This window comes from Pinus tabuliformis, chromosome 1_1 (genome assembly GCF_031772625.1).
Source record: "Pinus tabuliformis cultivar Carrire ecotype Pingquan chromosome 1_1, CPIR1, whole genome shotgun sequence".
In the NCBI taxonomy this organism is placed as follows: domain Eukaryota; kingdom Viridiplantae; phylum Streptophyta; class Pinopsida; order Pinales; family Pinaceae; genus Pinus; species Pinus tabuliformis.
The window spans coordinates 870,978,250-870,994,238 of record NC_142297.1 but is presented as its reverse complement, the minus strand read 5'-3'; the positions used below and the strand labels follow the sequence as shown (position 1 = coordinate 870,994,238).

General features: G+C 33.1%; 2 protein-coding genes across 2 annotated transcripts; one reads left to right on the top strand and one right to left on the bottom strand.

Moving 5' to 3' along the window:
* Positions 1 to 1,318: 1,318 nt before the first annotated feature.
* On the bottom strand, positions 1,319 to 3,322 carry LOC149217072 (putative ascorbate-specific transmembrane electron transporter 2). The gene is made up of 4 exons (XM_089392937.1): positions 2,562 to 3,322; positions 2,408 to 2,456; positions 2,112 to 2,311; positions 1,319 to 1,679 (listed from the first exon to the last, which is right to left on the bottom strand). Exons 1-4 carry the CDS (start codon positions 2,715 to 2,717, stop codon positions 1,413 to 1,415), a joined length of 672 nt encoding a protein of 223 aa, XP_089249063.1. The 5' UTR covers positions 2,718 to 3,322; the 3' UTR covers positions 1,319 to 1,412.
* A 7,572-nt stretch (positions 3,323 to 10,894) lies between these two features.
* LOC149217071 (protein AGENET DOMAIN (AGD)-CONTAINING P1-like) lies at positions 10,895 to 12,651 on the top strand. The gene has a single exon (XM_089391305.1). The coding sequence runs from the start codon at positions 10,999 to 11,001 to the stop codon at positions 11,788 to 11,790; it is 792 nt and encodes a 263-aa protein (XP_089247431.1). The 5' UTR covers positions 10,895 to 10,998; the 3' UTR covers positions 11,791 to 12,651.
* Positions 12,652 to 15,989: the final 3,338 nt, after the last annotated feature.

Sequence of the window (15,989 nt, the reverse complement as noted above, 5' to 3'; positions counted from 1 at the left end):
TGAGCAAGAAATACCTTGGTCTGAATATAACAGAACATAAACATCAAAAGATTCCATAATCCTGACCTAAACTGGGCAGTAATTCCAGATGCAATTTAATATGAAGAATGGATTAAATCTCTGCTAAACATAATGTGACTAGCCAAGAAAAAAATACTACACGTTCATTTATTTAATACCAACCATTATTAGATCAAATGGTCTTTGCGAACGGGGTCCCGGTTCAGCAGTGAAGGAAGTGAGATGTCAAGCCATCCACCGAGCTTCAATTCTCCCAAAGAAAGAAATAAGCAATTGGGGCAATCCACCAAGTTAAAATCTTCCCAGAGACAAAAGCAAGTGGTTGGGACAATCCACCAAATTTCAATCCTCAGAGACACAGAGTGATCTTGACAGAAGAGTAACCCATTGCCGCGGGAGCTCAGCCGAATCGAAAGTGCCTATGTCATGAAAGCGGACTGCTTGTGGTGCATGGAGCATTAGATCCAAAAGGTAACGCTTTTGGAGTTTAAAGGACGCGGTGAAAAATATAAATGAATAAATGGAAATGGTCTTCGTCTATCAGTCTCAGGAAAAGTAAGCAGCTTACAATTTGCTTCGGCTTCGGAGAAAGGGTAAAAAAGAAAAATGCACATTATTTGTTGGTATATATATGGGCGTTATCAGTGGAGAATAACTTTAACAAACATTCAAAATATGCAAGGTGTCAGAGGACAAAGATAACTGATCAGACCAACAGTTCCATGAGACAGGATCTTGCAACAAGGGCACAGCAAATGATGATGAATATCGCTTGTCCTAGCATATCATCAATACTCGGTATGCATGGAGGTCTTTAGTCAGTTTTTCACTCAATCAATCTACAGCCAACTCAGTGAGGCTTCTTGTTATCTTAAGACACAGTAATATTTCATCTGTCTCCTGGGACTTGTTCAACATAAATATTCAACAAAAAAACTGACAATTAAAATTGCAAATTAAAACATGTTTTCCTGTCACAATATAAATATCATTAAGTGAGACCAAGCAAAACTCTTACAAATTGGAGAAGGAACTATATAAAGCAAGAGAAATATGGCAGAAAAGAAGTGATTTTGCAACTTAAAGCATACAGGATATACTAGAACGTCTAGTAGTGGATAGAAAGTTCAGCTGACGCAAAAACTCTAGATACACAAAAGTTCCCAAGTAAGGGAGGCGTATACTGTCTATTTAACATAATGCTGGATAAATCAAATATTAGTATACAGTTTTTTAAATTACAATTTGAATTCTTAATTCAACAACGTTACAACTTACATTTCTGCATGACAACAGTGTAATGACCTGAATGCAAAGGGTGCCATCCAGAAAGCTCTACACACACGTTCATGCATATATCTATACAAACATAATAATTTGCCAGTAGGGTTTCATGGTAGAACGGTGGATAGAACAACCAACATGGCAAAAATGAGAATAACAAGTCCAGTGGAGTTGACAAGCATGGCCTGTGAGCTGAAGCGGTCTATGCCACCCAACAACTCCTGGAACGAGAGCCTTTCCAGGATTCCTAACTCTGCAGTTCCAATCAGCATTGAATAAAGGAAAACCCCAAGGAAAACATGCCATGGATAGATAGCATCTCTCCTCTGCTGTGATGCGCCAGGGAACACGAATGCTAACAGTGCTGAAATCCACTGGTTAACTCAACACAAATTCCAAAGGATGAATATTTTGAAACCTTTAAACCCCAACAAAATAATAAATACTACAATATTTTAAAACCATGGCTAAATAAAGTCTTAAGCATGTAAGTTAATGGATGAAACTGGTGATATAAAGTATTATGTAAATAACAAGATTCAAGGTTCAAATTTTTGTTAGAAGAGGAATTTTAGAAATAATAGATACATAAAGTTTTAAATAAGAAGGTATTAATGATCAAGTCAGAACAGGAATTTTAGAAATAATAAATACATAAAGTTTTAAATACGAAGGTATTAATAATCAATTCATATAAAATATTATGCAAATAATGAAATTCAAGATTCAAATTGTTATTAGAAAATTAGAAAACACTGTGAAATACCATACTCAGATATCTACAGTAATGAATAACAAAAATATACCTGGAGCCCAAACAAAGAAATGGTGCCTATACCCAGCCAGGAATGCAAGCTGTACATATTTTTAATTTTTCTCTCGTTGTGGTATTTGAAGACTGCGTATATTCCAATGGCTCCCAGTATGATACCACTGCCCAGAAGAACTAGATGCACTGTTTTCTGGACCTCCTTTTTAGCAGGGATTATTTTGTAAGCTAGAATTGGTGTACACACATGGAATGTTAGATAGTATGTTCAGCTCCAAACCCAGCCTCTGATAAATTAGCATCTAGTCAATTTCAGGATTTGATTGGTTTTACCTTGGCTGGACAAAAAGATGAAGCCTACAAACATGAAGACTGGATGAACCTGCACAGTTAATAAAAGACATGGAGAACATTAAAATCATTCAGGGCTTGGACTGAACAGAATTAAACCCATCTAGAGAAGAGAATTAGAAGGAGAATTTCTAACGTTGAAGATTTTGATCTTTTTTTGGCTGTCAAAAGCCAATCCCCCATTATAGTGGATGCACCAGTAGAGGATGAGTATGCAGGCTGTCACTCCAAACATCTCGGCGAGCAAGATAATGGGCCGAGCTGTGATACCAAACCTTTTCTTCAAATCCATTGAGCAGAGGCCTGATTAATCAGATTCCACAGGCTCTCACTGATCTGAATCTATGTCTCCAAATTGCAACTTGAGCCTCCTTCCCGTGCTCTAAATTCTCTTATCCAACACAGTAAGCCCCCACTGCTCAACGATCTTGTTTTGTCATCAAATATGGCATCAGCTATGGCTGGCTAAAGTGCCTTGTTCGTGACTGTTTGCTGTCTTTTATGGATTTCTTCAATTGCACGTTTACAGTACATGACATGAGAGAACCTTGTGGGATTGAATATACCTGATCTTTCTCTGATTCCTTTTAATACCAACCATGAAATGTTTATGAGTGAGAAGCCTGTTTGGAGAGATTGAATTTGAAGGACAAGATACAGAAAGTTACGGCACATATTTCTTCTCAAACAGTGCGGAAGTCTCAGCTGAGTCTTTTCTGGCCTTCCGACCGTGCCCCAAAATAAGCCTTCACCATTTAGGTAAACTAAAATCGGTTCATGCACTAAAAACAGTAAGCCTTCACCATTTAGGTAAACTAAAATCGGTTCATGCACTAAAAACAGTAAATTGATCCTAGCTCAATATCACCATGATAGATGAAAATACAAGTAGGCAAGAAGGGAGGAGATGGGGGAACCCGTCACCATCAGTGGCCAAGAAGGGGCCGATTTTCCTGCAAAATATAATTTTTTCAAGTTTGTTCCCTGTTAAGTTCAGACAATCCTTCTGACAAGTAACAGAAAACTCCAATCACCCATTATGGTTGGAATCCAAATGATATAACAAAGTTAGATATTTATGTCAGATTATTATCAGTATCCAACCAATGTCCCCGAGGGTATTTTCCTATAACTATTGCAACAACACAGAAATACAATGACCAAAAAAAAAAAAAAAAACAGCCATGAAACATGGGCTAGGAATGCCCATTATCATCAATATCCAATGAACACTTGAAGCAGTTTTGTGACAGTTACCTATAAACATGTCTTATAAACTCAAGTGGCTGGCTTTCCCCAGCCCTCCCATGTCACTTGAAAATTTTACCATTTTCAGGCCAAATAACTCCCCTGCTGTTGCCTTCTTGAACGAAAGTAAACGATCTGAAACAAACGAAACTTGCATTGTAGCTGTCGCTGCCATGGCTCTATATAGAACAACTGTGAGCCGAGATGAAGAAGTATTGATTATTCCTAAAGAAAGAAATAATGAAGTTGTCACAGTACTGAGAACAGCCGAAGAAGAGGAGAAGAAGATGAGGATGTCGATGCCATTAATTATCATGAATCCCCTGAAAAACAAAAAACCAGAGAGACGTAGCACTGTAAGAGTAAGTAAACAAAAGCAAACAGGATGGGAAAAAAAACCATTTAGGAAGGGTTTCAGGTTTTCGTATGGCGGGAAGATGCTGATGCGATAATCTTCCTGTGGCTGGCTTTCCCCAGCCCTCCCATGTCACTTGAAAATTTTACCATTTTCAGGCCAAATAACTTCCCTGTTGTTGCCTTCTTGAACGAAAGTAAACGATCTGAAACAAACGAAACTTGCATTGTAGCTGCCGCTGTTGGAATCCAAATGATATAACAAAGTTAGATATTTATGTCAGATTATTATCAGCATCCAACCAATGTCCCCGAGGGTATTTTCCTATAACTATTGCAACAACACAGAAATACAATGACCGAAAAAAAAAAAATAGCCATGAAACATGGGCTAGGAATGCCCATTATCATCCATATCCAGTGAACACTTGAAGCAGTTTTGTGACAGTTACCTATAAACATGTCTTATATTAATCAATACTAAAAAAAATTAATTAAAATATCGAAAAGGCATAGTGAACGCCCTATGACACCCTTTGGGGAAGGAACTGCAGTGTGAAAACCCTATTATACCCCCCACACACACACACACACACACACATATATATATATATATATATATATGAAAAACAAAAAACCAGAGAGACGTAGCACTGTAAGAGTAAGTAAACAAAAGAAAATGTATCATGAATCCCCTGAAAAACAAAAAACCAGAGAGACGTAGCACTGTAGGAGTAAGTAAACAAAAGCAAACAGGATGGGAAAAAAAGCCATTTAGGAAGGCTTTCAGGTTTTCGTACGGCGGGAAGATGCTGACGCGATAATCTTCCTGTGGCTGGCTTTCCCCAGCCCTCCCATGTCACTTGAAAATTTTACCATTTTCAGGCCAAACAACTCCCCTGTTGTTGCCTTCTTGAACGAAAGTAAATGATATGAAACAAAGAAACTTGCATTGTAGCTGTCGCTGCCATGGCTCTGTATAGAACAACTGCGAGCCGAGATGAAGAAGTACTGATTATTCCGAAAGAAAGAAATAATGAAGTTGTCACAGTACTGAGAACAGCCGAAGAAGAGGAGAAGAAGATGAGGATGTCGATGTCATTAATTAGTCAATTCTAGTGGAAATACAAGTGAGCAGGATATCCTCTCAGAACTGTTAGATTCCTGTGCTTCACTGGTTTCTCTCAGTCGCCGTCTCTTGCGCTCCATTTTCACAAAACAAATCACCAGGCTGTGGCGCTGACAAGAAACAGTGCCCCGCATGCCACAGTTATGGGGATTAACAGTATAGCCCGATTTCCATGCCGATGATGGTGATGCTCATAATGACGATGTTGGCCAGTGGTGTTGAGAGGCATGCCACAGAGCAAAGGATTGAAAGCAAACGAAGACGCATTGAAGCGTGCTGTGAGGGTTGCAACAGAAATCACAACAGATAGCTGCCAAATATGGACGCCAGGTGTTAACCTGGGAATGAAAAGGACGACGAAAGCTTGTTTCATAGGAAGGCCTATCGGCCTAATTAGTCATTTTATTGTGAGTAGGTTCAAAACATGAAAGACCTTAAGTTATGGATGTGATTTATCTAGAAAAGTTTTGCTTTTAGTCACTTCATTGTCCTTGTCCAATAGGAAAATTGGAATACATTTAATTTTTTTTTTTTTTTGATAATTATCAAATATTTGATTTAATATTTAAATATTTCATAAAAAAAAGTTACAAATTAATTAGAAGGCAAATATATAATAAAATTAATTATTGATAAACATTAATTCATAATAAAAATTAAAGACATTTGTTTCATGATACATTTCAAAATTGTTCAAATATAACCATCATAAAAATTAACAAAAATATAATAAAATATAATTTTATTTTAAATTGTTATTATTGATAATCATAAAAAATTAACATATATGTTAAACATATATACGTTTTACAAAGTGGAACAAGCTTATGGGGCCAAAAAATATAGGGTGATAGGGTGTTATGTTAAGGCATTTAGTGGTGAAACTCTATGGACAAAAATATAGTCATGCTAAAGGGTTGTTGTGATCTGTGCAGAGTGCGATTCTGAGTGATTTTGATGGCTTAAATGCTCTTGGGTTGTACCTAACAAAAAGAATGGAACATGTAGACCCTAAGTTATGGATGTGATTTATCCAGAAGAGTTTTGCTTTTAGTCACTTCATTGTCCTTGTCCAATAGGAATAAAATTAGTCATTTTATTGTGAGTAGGTTCAAAACATGAAGACCCTAAGTTATGGATGTGATTTATCTAGAAGAGTTTTGCTTTTAGTCACTTCATTGTCCTTGTCCAATAGGAAAATTGGAATACATTTAAATGTTTATTTTTTTTGGATAATTATCAAATAATTGATTTAATATTTAAATATTTCATAAAAAAAGTTACAAATTAATTAAAAGTCAAATATATAATAAAATTAATTATTGATAAACATTAATTCATAATAAAAATTAAAGACATTTGTTTCATGATACATTTCAAAGTTGTTCAAATATAACCATCATAAAAATTAACAAAAATATAATAAAATATAATTTTATTTTAAATTTTTATTATTGATAATTATAAAAAATTAACATATATGTTAAAAATATATACGTTTTACAAAGTGGAATAAGCCTATGGGGCCAAAAAATATAGGGTGATAGGGTGTTATTGTAAGGCATTTAGTGGTGAAACTCTATGGACAAAAATCTAGTCATGCTATAGGGTTGTTGTGATCCATGAAGAGTGCGAGTGTGAGTGATTTTGATGGCTTAAATGCTCTTGGGTTGTACCTAACAAAAATAATGGAACATGTAGACCCTAAGTTATGGATGTGATTTATCTAGAAGAGTTTTTCTTTTAGTCACTTCATTGTCCTTGTCCAATAAGAATAAAATTAGTCATTTTATTGTGAGTAGGTTGAAAACATGAAGACCCTAAGTTATAGATGTGATTTATCTAGAAGAGTTTTGCTTTTAGTCACTTCATTGTCCTTGTCCAATAAGAAAATTGGAATACATTTAAATTTTTATTTTTTTTGGATAATTATCAAATATTTAATTTAATATTTAAATATTTCATAAAAAATGTTACAAATTAATTAAAAGTCAAATATATAATAAAATTAATTATTGATAAACATTAATTCATAATAAAAATTAAAAACATTTGTTTCATGATACATTTCAAAGTTGTTCAAATATAACCATCATAAAAATTAACAAAAATATAATAAAATATAATTTTATTTTAAATTGTTATTATTGATAATTATAAAAAATTAACATATATATTAAACATATATACGTTTTACAAAGTGGAACAAGCCTATGGGGCCAAAAAATATAGGGTGATAGGGTGTTATGTTCAGGCATTTAGTGGTGAAACTCTATGGACAAAAATCTAGTCATGCTAAAGGGTTGTTGTGATCCATGCAGAGTGCGATTCTGAGTGATTTTGATGGCTTAAATGCTCTTGGGTTGTACCTAACAAAAAGAATGGAACAAAATTCTTAACCATAGAGATTTACTCTATTTTGCCATGGAGATTATTAATTTATTACAATACTATGGGTTTGTACCATGGCTTATCAATACCACATTTGCAAAAAACCATAACTCACTTTATATGATACTTGTTCATGTAATTTTTTTTAATTCATTAAAAGGAATGGCATATGAACAAGTGTCATACAAAGTGAGTCATGGTTTTTTTGGACATGTAGTATTGATAAACCATGGTATTGGCTAATGGTATGGTAACAAATTATATTTAAAGATTCTAATCTCCATGATAAAATGGGGTAAATATCCATGGATAAAAAGCTTGTTCCATATTTTGTGAAGATTTTTATAAATAATAAAATCTTAAAAATATGAGATGTATTGTGAAGTAAAGTGTTTTGATGCTTATTATAGATAGATGTCTATTGGTGCTATTTAATTTATATGGCTGCCCTAGTAAAAATAGAGTTTTTTTAATTGAAAGATGTAGAAAAATGTTCAACAAAATCATTTTAGTGAAAATAAAAATATTCTTTAATATCCTATGAATACATGTACTATGCTATAGATTTATTAAATAAAAAGCTTGTACCAAGCTTCAACACCAATATTAAATTCATTTAATCTGTCAACCATATTCCCTTTAAACCATAAAAACTAATCTAATAATAATCTCTAATAATAATTTTGAATCTAGTATTTAAGTTGCAACACAAAAATAACATTGGGGACTCAAGCTATTTCAACGCAAGGCATGTCCTTTTCAAATGATTTGATTGCATCAGAACTACAACATGGACCATCTATCTAATCTCATCTCAACAATAATAACATATTTCCTTCCATTAAATTCATAGTTTCTTATGTGCAAACATAAAACCAAATTTCATATTTTGTCTAAGATAATATTTTCATTTCCTTTTTCTTCTTAGAATGGAGATACTTGACCATAATGACAACACCAATACGATAGATTATTAATGTTGAAAAGGTGAAGGATGTGCCATCTCTATCCCATATTAACGTTAGATTATTAATGTTGAAAAGGTGAAGGATGTGCCATCTCTATCCCATATTAACGTTGGGTTTTTTATCTATTATTTATTTTATGATAACACTTTTTCTTTATTAAACATTATAGAGTAGATTACAAATTTTGTAATTTTAAAATATATATTTATTATTAATAATATTTCAAATATATATTTCAAATGAGGTATTCGATTCAAAAAATAGGGGGCGGGGGCGGGGGCGGGGTTATTTTTTTTCACCCGGTCACATGCATTTTGGACGTGGTGACACATCTCCATAAAGGTTTGACTCGTTGCATGCAATGGGCTGTGGAAGTTTCTTTAACTACCTCATAGAAATCTACATGGAGTTTTTTCTCAAATATTGTAATCATTGTTTGATAGTTAGACATACAATAAAGCTTGTTAATAGATCTTGGATTGATATTTGCTTGCTTGACGAGCTTATCACTATACCTAGTTTCACAAATATTGCATTTAATGGTTATGTGAGCTTTTTCTCAAATATTGTAATCATTTTTTGATAGTTAGACGTAGGATCAAGCTTGTTAACAGATTTTGGATTGATATTTGTTTGCTTGACAAGCTTATCACTATGGCTAGTTTAGCAAATATTGCATTTAATGGTTATGTGATGAGGTTATGTTTTAATTTTTGACTCAAGGAAATCAATTTTCATGAATTCATGGGTGGTATCTAACCTAGATTTGTGTCTCATGGTGGTTGTTTAGGGAAGCAGCCTCCTCAATGAGCTTAATTTAAGAGATTTTTGTATCTTTAGTATTTATGGTTGATGATTTAAATTCATCTTCGGTGCTTATATGGGGTAATTAAAATGGGCTCACTCTTACAAGGGCAACTCCGTCAGGGGATTATGTAGGGAAAATGGGCTTGTTACTGATGTTTCCTTCAAGCCCCATGGGCATCTATCTATTTTCTAGACCCTTTTCAACTCTTCCAGTGCTTCGATTGGATTTGAGGAGGAAACAATCAAGCCAACATCATCAAACATTTCAAGTCCTTCCTATATTTTAGGTCATGGAAGGTGATTAAGATTGGTCACACACCTCCACTAAGAAAATGTCTTTGATCTTCATTATTTTGGTTTTATTGTGGTTTGTTATTTCTGGATAGGGTGAGGGCTTTGAGCTCACTTCTGTGAGAAAGTCTTCTTGCTCTCTAGAAGTCAATGAGAGTCCATTTTGTGTAAGGTGTATTAGGCCTCTTCCTAAGGAAGATTTCATTCTCAGTCCTCAAAATTCTAATTATTTTATGGATTTTTCCTCTTATTCTGTAACATTCTCATTCCAATTTGCGGACCGAATTACTCCATTGAAAGGTATCATGTTGCATGAGCATGCTCATGTTCATTGTAGAGCAACATATTAAGAAGGGGGCATATTCAAGCCTAATTGAGGGATGAAAACTCAACAAACCGATTAAGGTAACTCACTCCATAACATGAGAAAGAGGAATTATTTCAGGTTGAAAGGGAGTTGGAGGACAAGCATTCTACCCTTATAGACATTGGAGTGTTGGTAGAGATTGTTTATTGGGTTCCAAATACCACACATAATTGTTGGAGATATAATTAATACATGTAAATTATGGACACCTATAGGCACTTCAAATTCCTCCTAAACAAAGTGTTGATAATAGACATAAATGAACTCTAGAGAACATTCTTCTCTCTTTGAATCAAATGCAACAACACTGAGCATTACTGGATTGAAAGCTAGGTCATATAGAAAAGCACATGGGTATCCTTCTTAACATAAATTGTTTTCTAGGTATCAAGAAAGAGCCCATAAAAAATTTTGATCACAAAATAATTGAGAGTGAAATTGTGATAGTTAATTTTTCAAAATGTGTTTTTATCTATATACGTATATTTATACATATTTCACAGCCCCGACCATCTCTTTTTAACAAATAATTGTGGCAAAATGGAATGAAGAATGTATCCAAAATAATTATTGCACGGTTTTGGAAAATGAGTCTGAATTTGTCGTTGATTATGTCCTTTTAATTAAATTATTGTATATCACTTCCTCGAAATTAATTTGTGGTTGATCATTTACTTTTTAATTAAATTATTATATATAGCTTCGTCGAAATTATGAATACGTAAACGATGATGTAAGCAATGGGGCCCACAATGACGAAGACGTCCTCAGGGAACCGGCTCGGCGATATTAATTTCTCGAAATTAATATTAAAATCAGGCCCTCCTATTTCCTAGTCAGCTTCCAAACATTTGCCACGTTGTCTCCTACTGGACATCGTAATATTTACCGTGTTGCTTCCTACAGACCTTCAAAGTATCTGCCGCGCAGGTTGACCTTTGCGTTTACTGGAGTCAATAAAAGGCCTTGCGCAGACCTCAGTCTGTGTGGGGATAAGCTTGGTTTCCGCATTGCAGAAATGAACGCCCTCAATCAAATCGGGGAACCTCTGTTGGCGGAATCCGGCAGCTCGCCTTCCCTCTGCACTGGATCGCCGGCGGAGTCCTGCACGACGGAAAATTACGCGTCTTCTAACAGCGGGGACGCCGCAGATGGACCAGATTCCGGTTGTGTCCAAAGCTCTCTGGTAAGCGATTCAGTTGAAGAAGAACAGACGGCAGCAGAAAATCAGCCATGCGGCGGCACTGGTTTTTTCCGTTACCAGTCAGATTCTGCAAGTGGGCGAGTAAGAAATAAGGGGTTGAGTAAAGGAATGAGGGTTGAGGTGTGCAGCAGTGAGGAGGGTTATGGTGGGGCTTGGTTTGAGGGAGTTATCCTCACTTTCACCACAGGTGGCCGGGGTTGCAAGATCCGGTATGATAAGTTTGTGACAGACGAGGGAAAGCCATTGGTGGAGGAGGTATGGCTGCACAGTGAAGTCAGACCCATTCCACCCCACATTGAGCTGCCTCTCCATTGCTCAGTTGGGGATGCAGTTGAAGCTTATGACACTGACTGCTGGTGGCGTGGCGTCATTGTCAAGCCTTGTGAGGGAGCGGAAGAGGATCTTTGGGTCGTCTATTTCCCTGACACTTGCACTCTCAAGGCATATCCCCATTCAGAGTTACGCCCAGCTCAAGAATGGCTCCGAGGAGAATGGATCTTGGCGCCCCAGGTTCGATTCTTAAAATATATATGTCTCAGGCCCTTTAATGGGGCTCTTTTGGGTTTTATATTTAATGGGGGCTTTTGGGGGTTTAATAATTTATAAAGGTTTATAGGCCGGTGAATCTTTTTGGTATATTTGGTATATATAGTAAGGGTTCTTTTGTACTGTGATTGATTCTGAGCAATGTATATTCAACTGTGTCCAGGATAGAAGCCAGTCATTGAACAAGTGATCCAGCCCTTGAGCGTGGACAACTCGAAGGAAAGTCCTGGGAAATCAGGTGGAAAAGGCGTTGGAAAGAAAAAGAGGGAGGGTGTTAAGTGCAAAGCAGCTTGTCTCGGTGGAAGAGCTTCTGGTCAAACGAAAAGGTTGAAGGTGATTGTGAGCGGCAGTGTGTATGTGCGAGAAATTGTGCTGGGAAATTGAAGAGTGATGGATGGAGGGCACCTGAAGCTGTCAAGAGAAGGGACTCGACATCATATGGAGAATGATGACTAAAAGTAAAGAGAATGTTGGCGCCCCAGGTTCGATTCTTAAAATATGCCTCAGACATATGTCTGAGACCCTTTAATGGCGCTTTTTTGGGTTTTATATTTAATGCGGGCTTTTGGGGTTTTAATAATTTATAAAAGGTTTATAGGTTTATAGGTTAAGTGCAAAGCAGCTTGTGAGCGGTAGAGTGTATGTGCGAGAAATTGTGCTCGGAAATTCAAGAGTCATGGATGGAAAGCACCTGAAGCTGTCAAGAGAAGGGACTCGACCTGATATGGAGAATGATGTGTAAAAGTAAAGCGTTAATGGAATTACATGACGCACGTATGGATTATCGAGATTAAATAGCCTGTAAATTCACTTTTTTTTATGGTGGTGTAAATATTTTTTTTGGAAGGCGGTAAAACTATCAAACTCAGATGTAAATCTCTCTTTATATTAATGGGCGAGAAATTTTAAATATAATTAGTTTTAAAATTTGTTTATGAATTCTGGATAAATTGTGATTGGTTGCGCGGTTAAAGTACTTTTAGATATTAAGTTGTTGGTTGAATTTCTAATTATATTGTGATATTATTTAAAAACATGATTATAATATACCTTTATTAATGGGAATTATATAAAATGTTAACTATATTTATTAATGTGATTACAATGTATATTAAATTTAAACTTATTTTAAATTTATATTAATTTTGTTTTATTGATGAATTATAAAATATTTGTTATATATGTTATTAAATTGAAATTTTAAATATTTTAAATATTACTCTTAAATAGAGTTTTTTTTGTTTTCAAAAAGGTGTTTTTTTATTAAAATAATTTTTCTTTTATTAAAATATTTTTTTTTTCTATAATTACTATGATTAAAATCATCTATTAAAAATAGAAATTAAATTAGCTGTACGCAGCTCTACCGCTCTACGTGCATGAAAATGATGTCACTTTATTTCTTTTAAGAGGTTAGTTATAAGCGTTCATTCACAAATATATAATATTCAATTAAATAAACAAAATTATATATAATTTCACAGTTATGAAATGTGTATTATAAATTGAATATATCTAAATAAATATGAATAGATATGCGTTTTTGAAACCAAAATCATAACAAATTTACATGTAAAGTTAGATCAAATTAAATTAAATTAAATTGAAAAATCATGCAACCCTATATGATTTTGGTAACTAATTTCTTTTAACATTGCAGACTAATAAAGCATAACTAATCCAAATGAACCCAATTATATAAACAAATATTATTTTAACTCAAAAATAAATATAATTAATTTTTTTATAAAAAAATAATTTATATTCCATAAAACTTAATTATAGGTTAAAAAACTCGAACTAATCAAATATACTAAATTTATAGGTTAAGAAAACTAAATCAACCAAAAAAAACTAAATTCTTATTAATAAAACAAAATCCTACTGAAAACTTATCATTACATTAATGAGCCTTAGTTAAGTAAATCAAACTCTATTAATATGCACTTAAAACAAAATCCTACTGAAAACTTATCATTACATTAATGAGCCTTAGTTAAGTAAATCAAACTCTATTAATATGCACTTAACCGTGGAATGCTTGATTTAAGGCATGAAATGGAATATTTTTTTAACTTGAAATCACAATTTTTTTTTTTTTTTTTTTTTAAATTAAAATATAGTATATGTTTCAGAGTATCGACTACTCATTCGGTGGATTCTTTTCAGAGAGTGCGTGTTCCATCGACCAAATTACTCATTACCATTTGATTTGCTTACCATTTATAAAGTTTTTATTAAGAACAAACGATTAAGGTTAAGTGAAAGCGATGTGAACAAGTCTAATAGGTAATTATGGTATTTGTTTTTTATACAAAAATACTAATGGATAGTCGAAATTTTGTGTAATTATGATAAAAAATATATTATTAATATATAAATTAGTGTAATAATAATAATTTAAAATAAAATTATTTAGTTTTTAATAATATTATATGTATTATAAGTTTTTGATGTTTATTATTATTTATTAATTATTTAATTTATAAAATTAAATTAATTTATATAATTTTACTAAAACCAAATTATAAATTTTCACTAAAATACTCTATTTAATAACTATAATGAAATGCAATAAATATATTTTATAATAATTTATTAGATGTATTTAAAACCTCTACCTAAATGGTATACCACAGTCAGGAAATACATCATGTCATAGGAATATCTCAAAAAGAAAAAATATGAAAGTATTTTGAGCAACTCTCAAGAGGTTTTATCTTTATTGACTCGAATTAACGAAACTCAAAAATAAATATTATGAATGTTGAAATATCTCAAAATCCTCACCACAAAAATCTCTAAATTGTACCTTTCAAAAAATTTATAGTCAAAAAAAATTGTTTTTAATATAGTGATGATATTTGTTTAGTGAATTTTTTATTTTTCGCCATTTAAATTTTTTAAAATATAATACATAAATGAATTTAAATTTTTTTACATTTATATAAATTTAAAAAATCAAACAAATCTAATCTCTCATTACCATTATAACAATTTTAATAAATTTAAATATCTTAAAAAATAAATACAAGCTCTTTTTTTTTTTTTTTTTTTTTTAAAAAAAAAAACTTCATTGTATTATGTTGAGTCAATATAAAAACTCCAAATGATACAAAAAAAAGAAAATGACGCAAAAGATGCAGTCACTAGTAGAAACACCAAAAACATATACAACATCACATATCCATAAAAAAACATAAAAAAAAATCAAATAGACAATCATCTCTACATCACGAGTTAAACGTATGGATAAATATCTTAAAAAATATGGATGCCAAAAAAACCAAATAGACAATCATCTCTACATCACGAGTTAAATGTATGGATCTTAAACTAGCATTTGCACCGAAAGTTGCAAAGATATCTTAAACTAGCATTTGCACCGAAAGTTGCAAAGATATCTTAAACTAGCATTTGCACCGAAAGTTGCAAAGATATCTTAAACTAGCATTTGCACCGAAAGTTGCAATGGAAAGGCCATAAGTCGATAGCACATATGGAAAAAGAGACTAGCACATATAGAAGAAGAGAATAGATGAAGAAAGAAGTGATATGTTATGTAATCTAACTATAGCCCAATTTGAGTGAAAAATAATTGTTAATGCTAAATATAATACAATAAAACAAAAAAGGCATATGCAAGTATCCCACCTTGTCTATCTTTTACAAGTCAAACAATTTAAATTATTTTAAATTTGAGGGAAAACATCTAAGATGACAACAACCATGATATTGGCGATGACAATAACAATGTTGATGATGACGATAACAATGTCAACCAGCATGATACAATTACAATGATTATAATAATAACAACAATGATTATAATAATAACAATTTTCGGCATATTACTTTATATTTTAAGAAATATCAATCCCACAAAATATTGTATTAGCTGACTTTGGGAAAAAAGAAAAGAAGACTACACCTTTTTAAAATTATCACAAGTTTAATAAATTAAAACCATAATGAGATTTGGTTTGCTTTATCATGGGTTCTAGATAAATGTTGTCTTATAAATAGAATGATTGATTTAAATGTTATCATGGAGAGATGCTGCAACTCTAAAGTCCCTCGAGACATGACTGTTATACCACGTAGAAGATATTCTCACATGTCGAGGTGGGATTCTTAAAGTTGACTATCCTAAAGAGAAAGTCCTACAGCAACTGTTATACCACATAGAAGATATTCTCACATGTCCAAGTGGGATTCTTAAAGTTGACTATCGTATAGAGAAAGTACCAGGTAGAAAA